Genomic DNA, 11,989 nt, shown 5'->3' with positions numbered 1-11,989 from the left:
CAGCCCTTGTATTTGGGGCTTCATTTATTGTCTCACCTGTCACAGGGCTGCTCTATTTCCAACACGTACACCAGCTTTAGTCACTGGAATGCACGTTCACCTGTTTGCAATGGGAAGTATGCACCATATCCTCGCAGGTAGGAAACAGAGCAGGAAAACGTATTTTTTTGCTATTGCACCCTAATGATACAATTGTTCAGTACAAAGGTCACAGACTCACATCTAAAGGAAACAATAGCACATATTTTAGGGGAGTGTCAGGACTAAAGGAGGAAATAAATATTTTAATGATAAGGCGGGAAAACCCTGAGCCAAATTCCCATCTCTCTCTCTTTCTCTTTCTTTGGTAGGAGTCTTGCAAGACTGGGTGTTCCAGCTCTGATGTCACATGTGCCTGGTGCTCCATAAAAAAGCAGCTCTCACTCACATAGAGAAAAGACAACCGCCCTTCAACATGCTAGAAGCACATATGAGTGGAACAGCCCGGCATCCCATGGAAGCCACGGCTCTTGGGGTTCTACAGCATGGACGTCTCAAGGTAGCCTTGGATATATTCTTAATGGACTGATACGACTTGTGGTGGTGAAAGAGCTTGCACTCTATTCTAAACCAGTGGGAGTAGAAATCATGTTTGACCTGGGTGGTGGGAGCTTAAATCAGAGGACCAAAAGCTGAGGTGGCAACTCTCATGTCTTTCTGCTGCCCTCTTCTCTACAAAAACAGTCACCGGCCTTCTAAAGAATGCAAGCTCTTCAGATAAATGCTGCAAATAATATCTGATTGATAGTTTCTTCTTATTGTTTCATTAAGTTTTTAATATGGCACTGTGTTCCATGGCCAAGGTTTGCTTTACATAACCTTGGTACTGTTCATTAAAATGGGTCTCCAGTTTCGGAATCACTTCTGAACTGCAGTGCTACCGGTAGGGTTTTCTGTAAATGAGTAGGGAAAGTCCAGTACTCCATTCCCCTTTATTTCACATAGCTGCAATTTAGGATTTAAGGATATTTAGACCTATTTAAGGGTACACAGCTTAAACATATTGGGGATAGTGTAGGGTTCTCATGGTTGGACTGGCCAGTGCTCCAAGGTCCTAGTGGGTCCCAGTCTAGGCTAAGACAATTCCTATCAGCCCTAAGAATTGAGGGTTTGCCCTCAACATCAGATTCTCTGTTGAGCCCTAGGAGGCCCACTGTTAAGGATATTGAATTCAGGTTTTCTGGAAGTAACATAATTTCTGCATCTATGTTTGCTCTGCACAATTATGATCAAATGTTGTTGGTAACTCTAACTATTTGTATCCTTCTAGCATAATATGTTCTCCATCTTGTGGTCGGACCACAATGAGATCTTAATTTACCGATCACATGAAGATTTCAAGAAGCTGAATGTAAGTTTAAGAAATCCCTACTTTCATTTACAAACATAAATGGCACTCAGGTCAGCAGCCAGCTAGTTGTCAACAAGCAAAATGTTTAACATTGCCCCACCATTTCACTGAATGGTCATCCCCTGGACCCTAGAAACGTATTATTATTTTTTGGCATCTTTTCTTCTTATAGAGAGAACTCAAAAAGAAGTTCCCCCTTGAATCTGGATTATTCCGGAAGTCCGATAGTGCTCTTCCAAAACTAAAAGGTAAGGATCTAACTGATTGTGCCTCAAGGATTCTGTTTCATCTCACCCTGCAAAATAATTGTTAACACAGGAGTTAGAATGTGGTTTGAAGGTGGAGACAATTCTTCTCTGGTGGTTTCAGGGTTGGTCAGAGTACCACAGCATCTCCAAGTAGGCAACGACCCTAGGAGACCCCAGTTTAGGAGAACTTCCACCAGCAGATCCTTATTTTCAACATGGACCTATTTAAAAAAAATGCTACTATTTGGCACTATCAATATCCATTGCTGCGGGAAAAGGGTGTCTGTGTTGAGTCCATAGTTCAAACGGATGTTTCCATTTCAATTAATGGCAGAATTGGGCATATATAAAAACTACCATGTTTAAGTGCCATTGCCTATATTTCAACCACACTGATAGATAAGTGTGTGGTCATTACAGCAGGAACTTCAAGGACACATGAAACGTGATAACATGGAATATTCGGATTTGATGGACCTCAGCGTATGACCCCAACCCCCCATCCTCCAACATATAAACTCAAATCTGTTGCATAAGCCCCAGTTCACCAAGTCCTCCTCAATGACTTAAGAACTTGGCGCCTCCACAACTTGGAACCACTAATGTAAAATAACAGGAGCTTAGGACTGACACTGTAAAGTTTGACAGGACCAAGATATGAAAACCCTTGTCACATAAATGTTTTTTCCTCTCAAGATGTCCCGATCTTCAGAAAAAACAGGAGCACGAATCGTTTCATTGATAGACTTCGGCTCCTGGAGAAATATTCCCAGGAACTTCTGAGAACGGACGGGAAAATCTCTCAAGGCAACTTGGTCATGAAGTTTTTCACTCCTACGACTAAAGATCTAAATCCAGATTTCCCAGAAAACAGGTCAGTTGGCAAATATACACCCATCAGTATTTAAGTCTGTGATCAGAACAGGAAATAATTAAGATCAATTTGCCTGTCATCTAACAATGCACAATACAGTACTGCATGATTGCTCATTATAACAACTTGCTTTGCTCCTTCCTGAGAACGTAGTACTTCCCTCTTTGTGAATAGCAAGATCTGCAAATTAAATCTGGTCCTATGAAGTCTATGGTTGCCATCTGGCTATTAGTCTATTGGCTTGGTCGGTATAAAAATATATTATTAATAGAGCAAAGGCTAAATCTGTATTATTTCTATTATTGTGTTATTATCTTTCTGTTGAGATCCTTCTATTGGTCCATTCCACAAACTGGTGACCAGTAAATGTTACTTTAGTTGCTAAGGGTTACTAGACCTGGTACAAACTGTTATAACATTACCCTATTAGTGTCAGTAGATGTTACTGGCCTCCAACATATAATGAAGGCTTTAAGTAGGTCAGCAAGACTTGGGGTACAAGGTAAGGAAACGGTAATTCACAGAGGCCTGAGTTTAAGTGCAAGCATCTACCTATCCTGTGTAGGTTGTTGATGCTAAGCTATTCTTTCTCTTTCTCTCTCTACCTGCTCCAGCGTAGTGATTATGACCTCCGATGCCAAAGATCAGAAAGAACAACAGAAGCAGTTGCCTAAAGCCCCAGCCATACATCCCATTGTATCCCAGCAGTACATATGCATGGAAGACTACGAGACCAAAGACACAAAGAATCGTCCTTTCAAAGTGAAGCGCCATGAGCTTTTAGGGGTCTTAATCAAGGAGAACTCAGGTAAGGAGGCCATGGTTCATTCATGACCATGTGGCAAGATCACAAGCCCCTTAGCATAGCATTAATATCACTTTGATATGTAAGAAAGGGGAAGCCACTATAGTTCCTTTGTTTGATATCTCCACTATTATGCCTAGGCTGGTGGCTGGTGGAGAATGAAGAGAAACACTTGGCTTGGTTTCCAGCACCATATCTCAAAGACCTTGATAACAATGAGGACACAGACTCAGGAGCAGCTTCAGAAGATGAAGGTAAGTCTTGAATTTTTGGAAAGACCACAGACATGGGACTGTTGTGTTGTTCCTGGGGTTGCATTTGTTACATGTCCTGTTTTTTATATTCTTCCAGGAATCCTTTATTATGCAGCTAGAGCTTATGGAAGTATGAACTCTGATGAGGTTTCTATAACTGTCGGTGTCCTTGTGGAGGTCATAGAGAAGTCAAACAATGGCTGGTGGTTGGTCAGGTGAGAACATATTTAATATGGAATTTCACAAATTCCTAGAGATTTCTTGCTCTACCCTGGGCCAGCGCATTAACACTATAGTAAATGTTCTGAAGTTACTGCCCAGAAAGCCACAATGCAGAAGAATGGCAATAGAAGGGAAGAAGAATTATTTATAGAGCACTTTAGCCCCATGGGACTCAAAGCCATTATAGGAGCACCAAGTACTTCAGGACGTATCCAAGGCTGGCCCAGATTGTCTATCTATAGATTCTGGCAAATGCGATCTCAGTCAAGCCATGATCCAGGGTCACAAGGAAAAGCCATACAATTACTAGCATTGGCTCTCACAAAGGCTATTCACTTGACCTATAGGCCAGCTCCATTAAATACAGACAGTAGACTGAAGGTTAAATCCTGGCTGCAGCCAAATTTCAATATACTGTATATGTAGGCAGAGAAGGTAATTTCTCTAGTCTAAAATAACAGTGTTGAACAAATAAATCTATTTTATTGTTTTGTTAACCACTGCTTGCATGTTTTATTACCAGATATAATGGAAAAGCTGGGTACGTCCCATCCATGTATCTCAAGCCGTATCGCAGTTACCAGCAGCTAGAAATCATGACCAGCCAAGGAAGATTTACGTCCACTCCAAACTTGTTCAAGGCAGCCAGCAATCTTTCCTTGAATAGGGTTACACAGGACAGAAATCCACAAGAGTCATCAGGCACATCAGGCAGCAATGGAGGCCCGGCAACAAGAACCCCACTAATACTGGATAGAAGAAAATCTCGGTCTCTCTATGGGCTTCCATCAAGCATGCAGACAGCATCCCCATCTCTTGCCAATGGATTAGGAAATGCATCAAAGGGTCTCGGAGGGGGAAGCTCCCAAGCATCAAAGGGTCTCGGAGGGGGAAGCTCCCAAACACTCAGCACAGACAGGAAGGACAAACCAAAGCAGAACTCCATAGAGCTTGATTTCAAGGACCTGCAAGCCCAACAACAACAAAACAGCCCACCTTCTTACTATGCTATAACCACATCAGAGCCACCCGCTACCAGTTATACATCACATCCTCCATTAATGCCCCAGCGTCCAAAGCCTCACGAGATACTCCAAAGATGCACCACTGTGACAAAAAAAGCCCTACAGAAAACTAGTGGACTCACAGATAACTCTGTTCCATCCAAGTAGATTTTTATAAGATATGATCAAAAGTATGTGGACACCAGCCAGTCCAAAAATCCCAGACATGGGTATTAAAATGAAGTTGCTCCTTCTTGCGTTGCTGTAACCTCTATAAGCTTCTGTTCTTCCCACTACATGTCGAACCATTGCTGGTGGGATTTGTCTTCAATCATAGAGATTGGACACTAATATAGGGGATCAGGCCCGGCTAATAGTCAGGGTTCCAATTCATCTCACAGGGGTTCAGTTGGGTTGAGGTCTGTGCAGACCAGTCAAGTTCTTTCACTCCTATCTCAGCACCTCCATTCTGTATGGACCTCACTTTGGGCATGGGGACTTTGTTGTGCTGAAATAGGAAAGATCCTCCCCAAACTGTTGCAACAAATTAGGAAGCACAAAATTGTCAATGATGCAGTGGCTTTAACAATGGGTTAAATAGCCAATTCCAATCATTAGAAGCGGTGTCCATATACTTGTCCATACAGTGTACTTTTTATTTATGTTATTTATTCTGACCCACACATCGGCCTTTATTTATAGAACTGGTCTCCTGGGCAGAAGTTCTTAGGCTTGGAACACTTGAGTGATTCAGAAACAGGTTAAATATTGTATTGACAAAAAGAAAATGAATTTATCTAAAAATAAACCTTAGGTACAAAAAAATCTTCATGTTTAATATATATATGTCTGTAAATATTCAGGAAAACCTGCAGGCATATTTCTGTTAAATTTTATGTTGGAGGCAGCGATGATTGCTCTGATTGCTCCGATGAAGCAGTACCTTGTGTGACCAAACTATAAAAAAAAAAAAAAAAAATGTAATGTTTTCCATGCTTTTCAAAGGAACTGGCAGAGGTCATTATACTGTCCCTTTAAGTAATGCCAAATTGCCTTTTTTATATTTGCCTTACTGTGATGTTTTTAAATGCATAATATATATTTGTTTTGTTGGATATATGCAAATGTTTTAATAAAGACGTTATTATGGATATCTGTGGCTCTCGATTATTGGGATATAGTATGGTAAATGAAAGGGAAAACATTAAATAGGACATATATATAAAAAATACAACAAAAATTGTGATGAAAAATTGATTGATATTGTTACATAGTATGTAAAACCGACGTTTCGGTCCCCATTGGGACCTTTATCAAGGTGAATAATACATACAAAAGTCTTATTTAAATCGCCTCCGCCCACATGGTAAGGAGGTACTTGTGACATCATGTGCATAAATTATTTTAACCCATTGTATGGCTATACAGCAATAAAATACATTAAAATGACCTGCTTGTGTTAAAAATATGCAAAATGGTGTTTAGGCATCACCGTGTATAAAGTGCTTCTATATGTGCTTATAACAGGCTCATCGTTTTAAAAACAAGCATCGCCTTATTCCTCGTGGAATATCAAGTTACAAAAACCCCTAGTCCAACTAACTTTTTAAATTATTCACATATTGCGCAAATAATCAACAGATATTGACACATATCATAGCATATTTCAGATTACTGATGCATTTTTCTATTGCCAATTGTGAGCTGCAAAATGACTATCTCTCTCCTGTCGTATAAAAGCCGTATATAATGAGCAAGCATTGCAATCGAGGGGCGTTGTCATCTATTGGTTAGAAAGCAGTTCAGTTGAAGTGAGGTGTTAAGACCTCTTGGGGCCACACATCCCAATTCATATGTCCAAAACGCCTCTTTGTGAAGTAACATTTGGTCCATATCTCCACCTCTACGTGGGGTTATAACACAGTCAATCGGCATGCACTTAAGTGAAGAGATAGGATGCCTCACATTCAACCAATGTTGTGCAATCGGTTGTTTTGATACATCTTGTTTGAGTTTCTTCCGATCATAATTTGCATCCAGTGCAGCCCGTATTGTTGAGCGATGCATTCTTATCCTTTCCCTCAATTCCCGGGTAGTCTTGCCACAATATAGCAGCCCACATGGGCACTTAATTATATACACCACGTACTGCAAGTGGCGCGTTAGTCTGTGCTTAATACAATATGATCTCCCATTGTGTGGATGGTGAAACATCCCCCAGTATCAATGTATTGCACATAACACAAATATTGCATTTAAATACTCCACTTTTCAACATACCCCCTCCAGTTGATTGGACAGATTTACTTGCCGGACTTAAAGAACACTTTGCAATAAATAACAACACAAAGGAGGAAATTAAACAGGACCCTGTACACAATAAATTCAAACTGAAAAGTGACTTTGATCCGGTTTCTAGTAATATTTGCCTTAAAGCTTTCACCCAAGTGGTTAGTGAGCAAATCCACAATACATTATAAAGTAATATATTAGTGGTCCCCAACCAGTAGCTCGTGAGCAACATGTTACTCTCCAACCCCTTGGATGTTGCTCCCAGTGTCCTCAAAGCAGGGGCTTATTTTTGAATTCAAGACTTGGAGGCAAGTTTTACTTGTATAAAAACCAGATGTACTGTCAAACAAAGCCTCAATGTAGGTTGACAATCCACATAGCGGCTACTAAATGGCCAATCAGAGCCCTTATTTGGCACCCCAAGAATATTTTTCATGTTAGTGTTGCTCCCCAACTCCTTTTACTTCTGAATGTTGCTCACGGGTTCAAAAGGTTGGGGATCCCTGTAATATATAGAGAAAACCTTAAGTTATAACTGGGATATTATTATAAATCTGCGGATAAGGGTGGAGCAGTAGTTGTGTTAGATCAGTGATCCCCAACCAGTAGCTCGTGAGCAACATGTTGCTCTCCAACCCCTTGGATGTTGCTCCCAGTGGCCTCAAAGCAGGTGCTTATTTATGAATTTCAGGCTTGGAGGCAAGTTTTGGTTGTATAAAAACCAGGTGCACTGCCAAATAGAGCCTCTATGTAGGTTGACAATCCACAGAGGGGCTACCAAATGACAAATCACAACACTTATATGGCAGCCCAAGAATATTTTTCATGCTAGTGTTGCTCCCCAACTCCTTTTACTTCTCAATGTTGCTCACAGGGTTGAAAAGGTTGGGGATCCCTGTGTTAGATTATCAATACTATAGACATGAAATTTTACAAGAACTTTCGGACACTACATGTTATCGACAATTGTTGTTTGATCCAACTCAAAAATTTCAATTGCAGATCAAAAAAAATTTCGAGCAAGCAGTGACTCATCGCTGGATCACGGAGGAACTCAGAGACTGTATGTGGCACAGCCGGTAAGGCCAGTTTTGTATACTTTGCCGAAGGTACATACACAAAAATCTTACACACCCACCCGGGAGGCCAATAATTTCAGCAAGGGAATCGCTGGGAGAACATATAGCTAAATATGTGGATGCAGTATTACAACCCATGTTGCGGGGCTTGAGCACATATCTGAGAGACACTAATGATTTTTTTACAAGTGGTTAACAGCATGCAATTTAATAATTGGGATTTTTATTTCGTAACTATGGATGTACAAAGTTTGTACACATGCATTCCCCATACCCAATGATTGGAGGCAGTGAGAGAACTCCCGTCAATACAGTGGTCCCCCTATAGAATTTATAATATCTCTCCTTGAATTTATCCTGTATAAAAACTATTTTAAATTTGAGGATCAATTTTATATACAGGTATCAGGAACAGCAATGGGATCAAATGTAGTGCCCACTTATCCTAATACGTTTATGTACAAATAGGAACACATACTGAATCACCCTCTGTTTCGGCAATTTGGGGGGTACTATAGGCGCTACATTGACGATCTGTTCTTTGTTTGGTTTGGCACGTTGGAAGATCTGACTAAATTTACAGAAGAGTTGAATACATTGCCTTAGCCAGTCAAACTAACAATGACTCAGAGGCTATCAATTACCTGGATGTCACGGTATATAAAGATAAAGTAAACAACACACTACAAACTAAAGGTGGCCATACACTGAGAGATCCGCTCATTTGGCAATGTCGCCAAACGAGCGGATCTCCCTCCGATATGCCCACCTTGAGGTGGGCAATATTGGGCTGATCCGATCGTGGGCACTAGGGCCCAACAATCGGATCCTAGCGATGCCTTAACAGGCGGTCGGATCACGGGACCGCATCAACGAATAGATGCGGCCGCGATCCAACGGGATTTTTTGTCCCATCCGATCGAGATCTGCCCGACTTTCGGCCAGATCTCGATCGGTGAAGCCCTTCGGGGGGCCCCATACACGGCCCAATAAGCTGTCGACACGGTATGTCGGCAGCTTTTATCGGCCCGTGTATGGCCACCTTAAGATATTTCAGAAGGCAACAGATAGAAATACACTACTCCATTATAGGAGCAGTCACCCAAAACATCTCAAACTTGTTACCAAGATCCCAAATGTTGCGTGTGGTTAGAATTACGAACCTGAGAAACGAAAGAATAGTCTTGAGATAATGTCAACAACATTTAATGAAAGGGGATATCCTACACACATTATCAATGAGGCCAAAGAACGGGCCCTAAATTTGTATAGGACAACATTGCTAAGAGAAAATCGTGATTTTCAACCAAAAAACCAGGATGACTTGTTTTACATTAATACATATGGGCCTTGTACTCCTTTAATAAAAACGTCTCTTTTACAGTATTGGCCTCTGCTGAGCACGGATCCAGAAATGTCTAAACTGGTAAAGAAAAAAATTAAATTTAGATACAAACGGAACAGAAATGCGAAGGAGTTTCTCACACCAGCGGATCCGGCAAGTAAATCTGTCCAATCAACTGGAGGGTTATGTTGAAAAGTGGAGTATTTAAATGCAATATTTGTGTTATGTGCAATACATTGATACTGGGGGACAAGTTTCACCATCCACACAATGGGAGATCATATTGTATTAAACACAGACTAACGTGCCGCTTGCAGTACGTGGTGTATATAATTAAGTGCCCATGTGGGCTGCTATATTGTGGCAAGACTACCCGGGAATTGAGGGAAAGGATAAGAATGCACCGCTCAACAAAACGGGCGGCACTGGATGCAAATTATGATCGGAAGAAAGTCAAACAAGATGTATCAAAACAACCGATTGCACAACATTGGTTGAATGCGAGGCATCCTATCTCTTCACTTAAGTGCATGCCGATTGACTGTGTTATAACCCCATGTAGAGGTGGAGATATGGACCAAATGTTACTTCACAAAGAGGCGTTTTGGACATATGAATTGGGATGTGTGGCCCCAAGAGGTCTTAACACCTCACTTCAACTGAACTGCTTTCTAACCAATAGATGACAACGCCCCTCAATTGCAATGCTTGCTCATTATATACGGCTTTTATAGGACAGGAGAGATATAGTCCTTTTGCAGCTCACAATTGGCAATAGAAAAATGCATCAGTAATCTGAAATATGCTATGATGTATGTGTCAATATCTGTTGATTTTTTGCGCAATATGTGAATAATTTAAAAAGTTAGTTGGACTAGGGGTTTTTGTAACTTGATATACCACGAGGAATAAGGCGATGCTTGTTTTTAAAACGATGAGCCTGTTATAAGCACATATAGAAGCACTTTATACACGGTGATGCCTAAACACCATTTTACATATTTTTAACACAAGTGGGACATTTTAATGTATTTTATTGCTGTATAGCCATACAATGGGTTAAAATAATTTATGCACATGATGTCACAAGTACCTCCTTACCATGTGGGCGGAGGCGATTTAAATAAGACTTTTGTATGTATTATTCACCTTGATAAAGGTCCCAATGGGGACAGAAACGTCGGTTTTACATTCTATGTAACAACATATCGATTTTTCATCACATTAAGACCCTTGGTGCTGTTTTTGTTCTATTTTTTGTTTACATTGGATCTCCGTGCACAGGGGTAGCTAAATGGAAAGCAGGTGCTATCCACGGATTTGTTATTTATTTATTTATATCACTTACACACACACACGACAAAATAGCAGATATTTGTTGATGCATTATCTCTAGGAATAGAAAGTAAATGCCTTAAAGATACTTTTTGCACTTCTTTAAAGGGGAACTAAAGTTTAGGTTAGGGCATCTGTATCATGCCAGCAGGGAAGACCTGGGGAAGATGCCTAACAAGATCCAAGATGGGGAGCTGCTGGGGACACAAACAATAAGTTTCAAATACACTCTGACCACTGTGGTCTAAATGTTCTGTTATGAAGATAGTTAGGACGTCGACAGTAAAGCATGACAGAACTGCTGCATGTGAGCGTAACTATCAATGAAAGCACGACGGGCATATTTTCAAACACCCCCTTAGGTTCTTATCACTGGTTCCACACCCCTTCAAGTGTCCCAGGTCCATTGGTAACGATATTAAGGAAATAAACAGGTTTAAGAACATAATTTAGAAATAAGACATGTTTGCCTTTTATGACTCATAGCACAGGGCCTTTATTTTAAATACATTATATTATGCTGCAGAGAAAGTATTCGTTAATGATTGATATTGGTTTCTTACTGGGAGCGGGAGTGGCCATGTTGTTAGCAAACAACAGGCGATTGGCTAATCTGCTGCTTCTTGCTGCTAACAGCCCTAAAGGCCCCCATACATGGGCCGATAAAAGCTGCCAACAGACCGAGTTGGCAGCTTATTGGCCCGTATGTGGGGCCAATCTGACGGGCTACCCAATCAATATCTGGCCAAAAGTCGCCAGATCTAGATCGGGCAGGTTAAAAAATCCTGTCGGATCGTGGCCGCGATCCGACCACCTGTATCGGATCCATTATGATCTGATCGTTGGGCCCTAGGATCAACCAATATAGAGCACTTCAATGTGGGCATATCGGGGGGAGGGATCCACTCGTTTGGCGAGATCGTCTATGTCTATGGCCACCTTAAGTTTCAGGAACCCCCAGCCAATGGATGGCTGCAAAAGAGTAAGTTGGGGGGCACTGGAGCTGCCATATAAACAGACTCTACACTTGTATTGGGTTGTATTTGTAGAGTCATAGGGTGATTATACACTGGTATCCCAAATTAATCTGCAGTGCTGTATCGGCTTAGGCAGTTGGAACACAAGAGCGGCCCGTGTGGAA

General features: G+C 41.1%; 1 protein-coding gene across 1 annotated transcript; it reads left to right on the top strand.

Moving 5' to 3' along the window:
* Positions 1–338: 338 nt before the first annotated feature.
* noxo1.L (NADPH oxidase organizer 1 L homeolog) lies at positions 339–4,965 on the top strand. Its single transcript, XM_018236597.2, has 8 exons — positions 339–538; positions 1,310–1,390; positions 1,563–1,638; positions 2,335–2,512; positions 3,127–3,320; positions 3,458–3,571; positions 3,669–3,786; positions 4,317–4,965. Exons 1-8 carry the CDS (start codon positions 389–391, stop codon positions 4,963–4,965), a joined length of 1,560 nt encoding a protein of 519 aa, XP_018092086.1. The 5' UTR covers positions 339–388.
* Positions 4,966–11,989: the final 7,024 nt, after the last annotated feature.

The sequence above is a fragment of the Xenopus laevis genome, chromosome 9_10L (genome assembly GCF_017654675.1).
Source record: "Xenopus laevis strain J_2021 chromosome 9_10L, Xenopus_laevis_v10.1, whole genome shotgun sequence".
Classification (NCBI taxonomy): domain Eukaryota; kingdom Metazoa; phylum Chordata; class Amphibia; order Anura; family Pipidae; genus Xenopus; species Xenopus laevis.
Note: the sequence above shows the minus strand (reverse complement) of the source record. Positions and strands in the feature narration are given on the sequence as shown.

Coding starts and splice junctions, on each gene's coding strand:
- noxo1.L (XM_018236597.2), top strand. CDS start 389: ATGTGCCTGGTGCTCCATAAAAAAGCAGCTCTCACTCACATAGAGAAA. Junction 1,391..1,562: donor AAGATTTCAAGAAGCTGAAT/GTAAGTTTAAGA, acceptor TTCTTCTTATAG/AGAGAACTCAAAAAGAAGTT. Junction 3,572..3,668: donor AGCAGCTTCAGAAGATGAAG/GTAAGTCTTGAA, acceptor ATATTCTTCCAG/GAATCCTTTATTATGCAGCT.